General features: G+C 42.6%; 1 protein-coding gene across 1 annotated transcript in view; it reads left to right on the top strand.

The window, feature by feature from the left end:
• NSF (N-ethylmaleimide sensitive factor, vesicle fusing ATPase) overlaps nucleotides 1-12,628 on the top strand; it is a 696,320-nt gene that overhangs the window by 263,416 nt on the left and 420,276 nt on the right. Inside the window, exon 6 of the mRNA XM_086923839.1 lies at nucleotides 1,099-1,206. Coding sequence (XP_086779965.1) covers nucleotides 1,099-1,206 — 108 coding nt within the window. The remainder of the gene's footprint in view (nucleotides 1-1,098; nucleotides 1,207-12,628) is intronic.

Genomic DNA, 12,628 nt, shown 5'->3' with positions numbered 1-12,628 from the left:
TACAATGGTGCTTGTTCACCACAGTCTGCGTGTCTCCTGCTACTCAAAGCTGCTATCTCAGACTTGAGGCTAGACTATCTTAGACCTAGTTACCTGGAGGTTATGGCATAAATGTGCTGGTTCCTAATTATTAGGATTCACTTTCATTTATCTGACGCCTGGGATTTTATGAGGTCCAGCACTGGCCATCCCACTGCTTCTTAGATGTCCAAGTTCCAGCAAACCAATTATATCATTCTTGCACCGTATACATTACAGAGTTTCTACTCTTTTTGAATCTAGTTTGAAATGTTGGAATTTAAAAGTGAGAAAAGAAACCTTTTAAAAATGTGAAACGAAAATGTAGAATTATTATGGATTCTATGCATTTGTCAATCAGTTTGAAAGGCAAAAGTTTGAACGCCAATTTCTTTACATTTGTTTTGAATTTAACTCTTGCCGAACCTCAAATTCTATGCTAACCGTAATGTTGACCGCAAAGCTTACCCTTTAGAATGATGTACCCTAACATTTACTGTTCCCAAACTCATCTCTAATCGTAACCTTTACCCTTATGCTTTGCGTAACCTAAGTTCTCACCCTATCCCTGACTTTAAAACATGTCATTATCCTAACACAGTGTCTCTTCCCCTTAACTCGCCTCTAAAATTAACTGTATCACTAAGTAGACCCTAGCCCACACCGTCAGTCTATCCCTAACCCTAGCCTGACAAGACAATATGTTTTCTCTTACCCTTAGCCTAAAGCTCAACCTAAGCCTGTCCCTTAACCGTCTTATTTGGGTTTCCCTATTTTTGTTTTTGAAATTTAGAACAAATACCGCGTTCACGCTGGTGTTTTTTATTGCCAAGTACGGCAAAGCCATTATCACAAAAAAACTCTAATAGACCAATTGAGTAGATGCAGATTAAAATATGCATAGTTAATTCAGCAAATATTAATTTGTCCAGTAGTATGAGGCTAATACCTATTCACATTTTCAAGGAACCACTAGGAAAGGTGGGTCAAAAAGACACAGAGGCAATTGGTGTAGTACAAAACAAAACAAAGCATATACAAGATCTTCTGTATTCAGTTGCTTTCTCTGTTCTGTTACAGCTCGTCTTCCAATTCTGCGATAAGCTTTTCGGTCTGGTGGTAAAGGACATTGAGGGTATGGATCCCAGCATCCTGAAAGGAGAGAGCGCCACTGGCAAGCAACCTAAGGTAAGAATCACATGTCATACAGAACTGAGTACAAGGTTCTTGCTATAACCCCTAACGTAAATATGTTAAAATAAGTTCGTAATATAGAGGGCGATAGTTCGCCTGTCACAGCCCATTAATGTGGAATGTGTGCTCAATTATGTTTAGACTGAAACTGGTCCAGCTAATTCAACTTTAACCATTGAACAGACTATGTTGCAAAGACCCCCATAAGTTGATTTTGTAGTGGATTCTAGGCATCCACGGTTATGTCAGCCATTTCAGATGTCAGGTTTAGGAAGGTAGGATCCTTCTAGCATGGTCAACCCCACTTTTTTCCTGGTATTGGTGTGTTTTGGACTAGTCTGACTGGGATCCTGCTAATCAGGATCCCAGTCTCTGTGCTTTCTCCCTAAATCGGACTATAGTAAGTGCTTTTGTACCTTTCCAGTTGGCTACTAGTGTACCCGTATTGGTCCCTAGTATATGGTGCTAAGGTGCCAAGGGCATAGGTACACTAGGGGTAGCATTTAGAATACCACCCATGAGAGACCATTCCAACTGTGACTACAGACCTGCCATTTCCAACCTGTGTGAGTTGGTGCTAGCACCACTTACAGCAGATATAAGTTTCATATTATCTGAGGTTGCTGCACTTAAAACCTATAAGTCACCCCTAAGGCAGGCCTTTTAATCCTGAAGGAAGGGTGCTAGGTTATAAGTGTGAGGGTTCCCTGCATGAGCAGGACATTCCCTACAAACCCAGAGTCGATTCTCCAGGCTTTGTAAGTGCGGTCAGCCATTTAATACATATAGTTGACATCAAGTCAATTACGAGATTTCTAACTATATATTGGCTGCACCAAAACTGGTCATGTTTGGTATCAAAGCGAAACAAAAGGGGATGATGGACGGAGCGTTTGAGTAAATCAAACACTCACCCCCAGTCAACTGATCTGGGTTTAATCCATCACCATTCTTTAGCTCACTCAGCCACCCCAGTTCAGACATGGCCATATGCAAATCAGTCTGACCCTGTGCCTCATGGTAACAGTCCAGCCCGAACTGCCAAGCCATGTCTTCCATGGACCGGAAACAAGCATCCTAGGACCGGTTTCGGATTCATAATCCTCATCAGCCAGGCTATCTTGAATTCAGTGGCCAAGTGAGCAAGGGACTCGCGTCTGAGCATACCCTGCCAACTTAGGGCGAACAAAGTGAAACAAAAGGGGATGATGGACGGAGTGTTTCAGTAAATCAAACACTCACCCCCAGTCAACTGATCTGGGTTTAATCCATCACCATTCTTTAGCTTCGTCCATCATACCCATTGGTATCGCTTTGTTCGCCTTAAGTTGGCAGGGTATGCCCAGACGTGGGTCCCTTGCTCACGCTACCACTGGATTCAAGGTAGCATGGCTGATGAGGATTATGAATCCGAAACCGGTCCCAGGATGCTTGTTTCCAGTCCAGGGAAGACACGGCTTGGCAGTTTGGGCTGGACTGGTCCCGTGTGGCACAGGGTCAGACTGATTTGCATATGGCCATGTCTGAACTGGGGTGGTGGAGTGAGCTAAAGAATGGTGGTGGATTAAACCCAGATCAGTTGACTGGGGGTGAGTGTTTGATTTGCTCAAGCGCTCCGTCCATCATACCCATTGGTATCGCTATGTTTGGTATCAAACATGTTGGAATCCTACCCCAACACTGATTTCTGTGTGTTCTGTAGAAATCCCATGTATTGGGGGCCTCCCATAGGCAACCCACATGTATTCCTGGTATCAGCCTTTCAGGGTCTGACAGCAAAGCTAGTGCTGCTTACCACAGACACAATTCTGCCCTCCTGCTGCTGAGCTCCTACAAGGGAAGGTAAAATAATAGGTTTCCTGTCACAGGTAGGTGTATTCACATCCCAGACAGGACTTCCTGTATTTGGCTGTGGTGGGGGCGCTTGCCAGCGCCACCAGACTGCTTTGAAGGGCACATATGGTGCCCTCCTTGCATACTCCAGTTTGAGCCAATTCAGGGAGCCGTTGGCTCCCTCTCTGGTGCAAAACTGGACAAAGAACTTCGGAGTATCATTCCCTTTGTCCAGCCCCTCCTTTAGGAGGGAACCTTGAATCATCCCAACCCTTTCCCTATGGCTGATCCTCGTTTTTTCATCTTGGCCCCACCAACATTGTTTCACGGAGCTACTCTTACTCTTGGAGTCCAAGCCTTATCGCCTTCCAGTGATAACTCTACTGACCATGGTTAAATCACAAATCCTGCACCCGCATCAGCTTCTCTTCGGATGCATGCTTGGCACCTGAATTCAATTAATTCAAAGATTTAGACATCCCCCCTGCACTAGAGGAACGTTTTTGTCCAGGCCTAGAGGTGAGTCCACCATAAAACATACATATTAAAATGGAAGCGTTTTTGTTCTTGGTGCCTTCGGAATTACATCCACCCTCTTTTCTCATCTCTGGAACAAGTTTTGCGTTATCTACTCCCTCTGACAAAGTCAGGACTGGTGTACGCATCGGGGAGAGTAGGCATACTTCTGATACTTCCTCTCTTTGTTCCTCTCGTATCATCAAACAGTTCATGAAAAGATTATTTAGGACATTTCCTCCCATTCGGCCCCCTTCGCCAGAATGGCGTCTCAACATAGTCCTATCTCAACTGATGAAAACTCAGTTTGAGCCATAGCACAAAAAAGAGCTCAAGTTTCTGACTTGGAGAGTGGCATTACTTCTTGCTCTTACCTCTAAGAGGAAAGTAAGTGAAGTCCAAGCTTTCACTATGAGAATATTAGCTACGATTCACAGGGGACTACGTTTCAGTGAGAAAAAATCCTAAATTCATCCCGACGGTTCCAACTCAGTTTCACCTTTAATGAGCCTATTGTCCTCTGCACATTTTTTCCAAATCCATCTTCTCCAGCAGAGAAATCGCTTCATTCTTTAGATGTCAAAAGATGTCTGAAGTTTTATTTGCAAAGAACTAAACAACTACGCAAAACGGACCAATTGCTGGTCTCATATGGACCTCAAAGACTGGGTGCTTCAGTCACAAAGAGGATTATTGCAAGATGGATTGCTACAACTATTCAGCTCTGCCATTCTAAAGCAGGTACACCGCTCACAGTCCAGACCAAAGCACATTCCACAAGGGCAATATCCTCTCCTGCTGCTCTGTTTGCTGACGTCCGGTTAGACAAGATTTGCTGTGCTACATAATGGAAGAGTGCTCGTACTTTCACGCGGCTTTATTGTCAGGATCTGATAACTTACAGTGACGCAGCTGTAGGACAGGTGGTCTTGCAGGCATCTGTTTCAGTAAGGTAAGCCTCTACTCTTAGTTATTTTTTCCTTCATTTATGTGTTTTTACCATTATAAAGTTATGGGATGCTGCTTTGCTTTTGCATGTTACATTAATGACATAGTGATAAGAACTACAGTGTGTGTGTGTGTGTGTGTGTGTGTATGTATATATATATATATATATATATATATATATATATATATATATAGCGGAGGTGCTGGGTGAAAAATAAAAATATTGCAGCACGACTTTGGGTTCGCGTCGTCTCTGTGGAGATTGAATTCCTGTGGGTGAGACGATTTTTAGGAGATATATATATATATATTCACTTTCCTGCGGGTAACATGAAATAAAGACATCTTTGAGAATTACCCCCGGAGTGCGTGGTTTCTAGTGCGAGTAAGGTGGAAACCCTGAGCGAAATAAATAAATATATATATATATATATATATATATATATATATATATATATATATATATATATATATATCTCCTCCAATACGTCCTGAATCACGGCTATGCCACCGCAATACATTCAGGTACAGACCACTCAGGCGCGATAAACTCCAAAATTAAAGTTCTATTTCTCCTTTTCTCTCCAACATAACATTTTATATATATATATATATATATATATATATATATATATATATTATGTTTCTCCAAACAGGAATTTACCTATGTAGTCTGTTTTCCATGTTTATCAGTGCCTGCATCACAGGGGAGGGCTATATATACTTTTAAAATTTAGGCGCCAAATGGGATTGACAAAGCCTGCTGCGCAGGCGAAACGCGTCTCTCTGTCTTTGCGGGGTCGTGGGAGACCTGAATCAATAAATGTGCCCTATTCCTACTGATCATGAGTACGTGCCATTTACTCTCTGGAGTCGGATGGATGTTTGGGATCAAATTGCAGCGCTGGCGGTTTGCGTTGCTTACGTACCACCAGTCGGTTTGTGTGCTCTGCTCTAGACCGCAACCTTCGTTGGACCAGCATGGTAGTGCTTATGCAGCAGAGCCCCCAGGGGATTGCACCGGGAAGTGGATTCGGGATGACTGGCGTGGAGGCTCGGAGGGCAAAGCGGGGCGGTTTTCCAACTGCCAGCTCGCCTTCGAGTGTTCTGCGTCAAGAAAGGCCTTTACCAGGATACCGTGGCACTCTGGTGACTGGGCACCGTGGATGCTGACTGCTAAGCGGTGAGGTTGGTGTGGCATTTCGAAGTTTATTCTTATCGGTCCTCTCCGACCCCTCATGTGCGCCCTTGACTTCAACACAGCAGCGTGTTTCTTGCACAGAATGTTCGGAAAACTTTTTCTACATTATTTTTAACATTACGGTGGCGACCCTGAAAAGGAACATTTCTTTAGGGTTTGTGCAGTGATCCGGTTTCTATTCACTTTAGAGATTGACGTCAGAACTCTTGCACGGATTTTGACTGACAATTCCGTTGATGGGGATTCTGGACCTTGTAGTTGTACTAGCCAGTAGAGACTGCCTGGAGGCTGACATTTAGGTCGCAAATGAACGCAGTTGGTGCAATTTGAGCCCCATGTACTTATCACTACACCATTATCTCCCAAATGTGTTCCAGATGGTTCATGTCAACAGTGTTGATATTAGTTTCCTGCCATATTCGCCGTTTCTGTTATCTAGGGAAATGTGTTCCTTTCAATCAGTTGACCAGATGTATGTTTCCGACCTTCATTATAGCAACAACGAGCACGCCTTTTAAAGTTGCTTTAATTTTATAGATATATTGGATGGGCTGCATTTTTGAGAGTTTTTTGGTGCCGTATTTGTATGAATTTACCCACTCATTTAGGAATGTTAAATTTTTTTTATATGTCACTCTCCAAGTCCGATAATGCACTGACACAATTTACATTATAGGAAAAAATTTACATAATAGGATGGCTTTGCATTATGCGGCTTTTGTATTATTTTATAACTTGCATTATGCACTTTACCTATCTAACATGCTTGGTATGTTTCTCCTAACAGGAATTTACCTATGTAGTCTGTTTTCCATGTTTATCAGTGCCTGCATCACAGGGGAGGGCTATATATACTTTTAAAATTTAGGCGCCAAATGGGATTGACAAAGCCTGCTGCGCAGGCGAAACGCGTCTCTCTGTCTTTGCGGGGTCGTGGGAGACCTGAATCAATAAATTTGCCCTATTCCTACTGATCATGAGTACGTGCCATTTACTCTCTGGAGTCGGATGGATGTTTGGGATATATATATATATATATATATATATATATATATATACACACACACACACGTGTGTGGGTGTATACGTGTGTGTGAATGTATATATGTGTTTTTTATGCATATATGTGTGCGTATGTATATATGTGTGTGTGTGTGTATGTATGTGTATATATGTGTGTATATTTATATATATATATATATATATTTATATATATATATATATATATATATATATATATATATATATATATATATATATATATATATATATATATATATATATATATATATATATATATATATATATATATATATATATATATATATATATATATATATATATATATATATATATATATATATATATATATATTCGGTCGCGAAGAGGACCCCTGCATTCTTATGCGGACCTGCAGCTCCACCCGGGGCTTTGCGTATGGAGGGAAGCTGTGTCAGCGCTATTCCAGTATGCGCTCACACAAACACAATTTGCAACTACAAAGCTGCATGCCAGAGGAGCTGGAGGCTCCCTCAACCCACTGGGGTATTATTGTGTTTATTGGCAAGGGAACTCGCTTACCCACTGGGGAATTATAGAATGGACTACAACGCCCAGCAAGCCGTTGTTACGGCCACGCCCCAGCCCAGGGGTGGGCGTTTCATCAAACACTTAAGACATAGTGAGATCGCTTGCTTTCACTCAGCTCCACCGAAGAAGGGAGATGGCGATCCCGAAACGCGTTTGGCCATGAACATTTACAGAGGCTGCAACCATGTTTTTATGTCACGAGCTAGTTGTGAATTAAACTCGTGTTTTCTTAAAGAAGCTTCCATGTGGTCCACTTCACTTTGGGAATCTGGAAATGGATATATACATACATATATATATCTCCACCAAACAGGAACCCAAAGTGAAAAGATGCCATACGAAGATGCTTAACCAGCTCGCTTTATTCTTGTGCACAGCCTGCCAGCAGTAAATCTTCAAGAACTGCATTCACAAGTGTCCGCCAGCGCCACCAGACGCGTTTCAGGTATTATCCTTTATTCAGTGGGGTACTATTGGCAAAAGGCTCCAAACACTGCAGCGAGTGCGCAATTTAAGTTCCAGCATCCGCCTCTGTGGGCGTGGCCTCCTCCGAGGCCTTATGGATGTTGTAGTGCACTCGCAGTGAAACCCAAGTGGGTGCCTTGTTTTGAAGTCTTAAGTTAAAATTAATCATTCTTGCCTTAGTTCAAGAAGGCTCCTGCCCCGCTTTAGGACTGCCACCCGTAGCTTGAAAACTGGCTCCTTTCCTGTCAAAGCGCCAGTTCTACTTCGTTCCCAAGCAGCAGCTCCGTTGTGGTTCCACTGCAGACTCGCCTTAAAAGCGACAGTGGGCATCTTTTCGTGACTGAGAAGGCCGCAATACATCCACCAAACAGGGACCCAAAGTAAAAAGATGCCACTTGAAGATACTTAATCAGCTCGCTTTTTAGGCTTGTGCACAGCCTGCCAGCAGTAAATCTTCAAGAACGACATTCACAAGTGTCCGCCAACGCCACCAGATGCGTTTCAGGTATTATCCATTCTTCAGTGGGGTACAATTGGCAAAAGGCTCCAAACACTGAACGAAGGAGAACTGGCACCTTTGCAGGGAGGAACCAGCTCCGAAAAGCTCCGGTCGGTAGCCATAAAGCAGGGCAGGTCCCACCGCTGAGTTTGGCAGTAATCAATTTGTGAATTTTAAAGGACTGTGACACGGCATCCACTTGGAGGTACGAGAGAGTAGACTACATTAACCATAAGGCCATGAGGATGGCCACGCCCAGGGGGGCGGGGGATTTTGGAAACTACATGTGTACTCCCAGCAGCGTCTCCAGTCATTTGCACGAAAAGCCACTGAAGAAAGGTTCATACCTGAAACGCGTCTGGCTTGATGTACTTTGAATTTCAGCTCTGTGTTGGTCCCTGCTGGCAGGCTGTTGGACCAATAAAAGTGAGCTTCAACTATACTTCGTGTGGCGAGTTCTTCAATTTGGGTCTCCTGTTTGGTTGGATGTTAAGGCGGCCCTCACCCGGTCGCGAAGACGAGCCCACCGCAGTCAGCGGGTCAGCGTCGGCACCACAGAGGTGCTGCATCGGTCTGAACGAAGGCGAACTGGCACCTTTGCAGGGAGGAACCAGCTCCGAAAAGCTCCGGTCGGCAGCCATAAAGCAGGTCAGGTCCCGCCGCTGAGCTTGGCAGTAATCAATTTGTGAATTTTAAAGGACTGTGACACGACATCCACTTGGAGGTACGAGAGAGTACACTACATCAACCATAAGGCCATGAGGATGGACACGCCCACAGGGGCGGGTTTTTGGAAACTACATGTGTACTCCCAGCAGCGTCTCCAGTCATTTGCACGAAAAGACACTGAAGAAAGGTTCATACCTGAAACACGTCTGGCTTGATGTACTTTGAATTTCAGCTCTGTGTTGGTTCCTGCTGGCAGGCTGTTGGGCCAATAAAAGTGAGCTTCAACTATACTTCGTGTGGCGAGTTCTTCAATTTGGGTCTCCTGTTTGGTTGGATATATATATATATATATATATATATATATATATATATATATATATATATATATATATATATATTCTCGCTCCAGAAACACCTGAGCATGGCACTCGCAGGCGGGTGCTTTCCAATGTGGGGGTGCTCCCACAAATCAATTGCTGCTCCAATATCCGTAACCTCGGACTTCAATCCGGATATATATATATACCTGTTTATAAACCCAGTGACCTTACCTTTAAAACCGCAGTATCTCTCTTTTTCAATTGCTGAAATTTGCACATTTAATCGGTACACAGTATGATGAATTCAGAATATATAAACGTTTCCCATACTGTGTCCTATTCGAAATCAACACTTAAATATCTAATTGTTAAAATCACGGTTTAAATTTGCCCTTTAGTATTAAACTAATGGAAATAATACTTGGCCGCCCAAACCGCTAAACCAATTATTATATTGTTTTTTTACTTCACTTCACTTTTATGCACTTTATGAGTGTATGGATTCAATATGGGTCATTTCTTTATTCCTTAATTGTTCTCAAATTGAAGAACTAAAAACTTTTTAGACAATTTCTTTCCACTTTTTTTGTAACGCCTTTAATTTTTTACATGGATAATGTTATTAATTTTCTAAGGCAGAACAGGGGAACCAGATTATTATATCAGCAAACAACCTAGGATGTATCCTAATATTTTATGTATTGCATTTATGCTTTTATTAACAACTGCTATTACAAGTCAAGACACACAATTATGTACATGTATGAAAACAACATATTTATTTGAGTCTTTAAATATTTAAAGCTCTTACATAATTTGATCATCAACTAGCTGATTTTAACTTTATACATTTATTACTATTTATTTTTTTAGTAATGAATGTATATCTTGACCTTGTTAAAATGGGATATTTATTTGGTCCAGCAGTTGAGGCAAATATAGACAAATTGTCTGTTTAAAACGATTGCACAATTATTCAAGTTTGCTAAGTAGGATATATATATATTCATATATATATATATATATGTGTGTGTGTTCCGTCTACCATTGATAAAGTTTAGTATCTTTTCCATGTTTACTATCACGTGCATAAGTGCTATGATATAATTGGTCTACTCACCTGGCGTTGTCATGTGATCAAGGTCCTTCGGGGACCGAAACGCGTAATGGCGGAAAATAAACCACCATTCTAAGCACTGATTCCTGGGTCCGTGTCTGCTTACTGCTCGAAAAACGAAGGAGGTGGTGAAAAGTGGCGAATATATATTACATTATATTACAAGAGCCTCATGCACACTCAGTTTCCACTGTATATAACAAGCACTTTCACTACATTTGTTCCATTATGGACTTATTCTATAATTTCCATATGAAACGAGAATTGTATGTTATGAATAATTATACATGTCCTTTTGCTGCTGCACGTGACGCATCTCACTCCATATATATCCCACATTCCTTTCTTAAGTTACCCCTATCACATGGTTGTTGATTTGGAAGTCACTTATTCCCTTTTGTTTATAGGCGATTTGGACCATGTATTTCATATGGGGACATTAGCCGATCCACGGCTGTATGTTTTTGTCTAATTCATGACGTTTAAATCTTGACACGCCACGCATGGAATAATGCGTTTGCCCATCTGTGGGCTTAACCACTTTAGTCTATCTTATGTATAAAGTTATTCAGTGTTATATATATAAAACACATTACAAGAAGGCCGCACCTATTCCATGCAAGGTGTAAGTCCCCTTGTCTATGTCCATGCCTTATTGAATGTGGGAGTGATTATCTTCTGTTTATAACAATGTTGGTAGTAAACACAGTGCATCACACACTGACGAAGGCAGACCGCCGAAACGCGTCTGTGTGCACCCCTCCGCTAAATAAAATCTAGCGCGTTGATAACCTTCATCCTCGAGTGCTGTTTTATTCTTTGCGGGAGTCGGAGGGATTTGGAGCGTTATATATATATATATATATATATATATATATATATATATATAATTTTTTTATTTATTTTTTTTTATTTTTTTTTTACTGGCGGTAGCCAGTAGGTATATATAGTTAGGACCTAGTTTCCATAGGAAATCCCCAACATTCTATTGGGAATAACTTTGGCGCTGGTTGATGAATCTTCGCAAATTTCTCAAAGAAGATGGCTCGCTCCGCTCCTCTCCTTCCCTGAAAGTTTGGGGGGGATTAGTCAAGTGGGGGCTGAGAAAAAAGGGGGGTCCCAAAACGTGTTTTCCCCATGTTAATTTCCATAGGACCTTTAGACACGGCTACAGCTTGAACCACTGAAGGCAATTACACCAAACTTGTCAAAATGGTAGTGTCTGGTACGCAGATCACGCTTTTGGTTAAATAGTGTAAATCCCTCCAGTAGTTCCTGAGGAAATTAGAAGAGAAATCAATTATATGTCTCTAAGCGCGCACAGTGCGCGCACCCTGCGATTTTTCGCGATTTATTTTTTGGGGGGGGGGCGTTTGGGGGGCTTGGGGGGCTTCTCTCTTTTATTTGAATGTATTTAATTTAATTTCGAGGGTGCCCACCCCTCGTTTTACCCCCGAGATCACCGCCGCGGCCCGAGCCGCCTCAAGATGGCCGCCGCCTGGTTGTGGGCGGGGCCGGGAGGACGTGGTTTCCGCTTCCCCCTGCCTGGGGGAAGCCTTCGATGTCCGGTCCCCCATCACGCAGCTCCAGGGGACCTGTCACTCAGCGTAGCTAGCAATCCTCCCCATTAATTAAATGGTGCGCGGCAGTTTAAAACTTTACATAACATTTCTTCTTTTTTTTATTTTTGCTAACCTTCCATTTTAAAGTTAACGTGGGCGGGCGAATTAAAGTTTATTTTTCAGGTACGCACCAGTGCCACCCGGATGCAGAGAGAGAGAGTATGAGGCTGGCGCCCTCTTGTCCAAATGGCACTTAATTAGCAGTGCACTGTGCTAACCTCAAACCTGAGAGGGTCGTCAGTGCTCATGACTGGCAGGTTGTTTAACTTTATTTTCCTGCCAGCCCCCAGGAAAGGGGGTGGTGATGAACAGAGTGTCTGAATTGAGCAGACCACTCTTACCCAGTCCAAAGATCAGGGCTTGATCCATCACCGTTATTTATCTCACTGCCCCATCCCAGCTCAGAACATGGCTATATGCAAATCAGTCTGTCCCTGGCCCAGTGCATCATGGGAACAGGGCAGACTAAACTACCAAGCCAATTCTTCACCAGAAAGGAAACAAGCTACCGGGGACCGGTTTCTGGCATTTCAGCCGTCTTCGGCCCGGCTTGCTTGAATCCTGATGGAGCAGTGAGAAAGGGACTCATGTCTGAGTATACCCTGCCACACCTATAGTGGCCAAAATCGATTCAGA

The sequence above is a fragment of the Lissotriton vulgaris genome, chromosome 5 (genome assembly GCF_964263255.1).
Source record: "Lissotriton vulgaris chromosome 5, aLisVul1.2, whole genome shotgun sequence".
In the NCBI taxonomy this organism is placed as follows: Eukaryota; Metazoa; Chordata; class Amphibia; order Caudata; family Salamandridae; genus Lissotriton; species Lissotriton vulgaris.
Note: the sequence above shows the minus strand (reverse complement) of the source record. Positions and strands in the feature narration are given on the sequence as shown.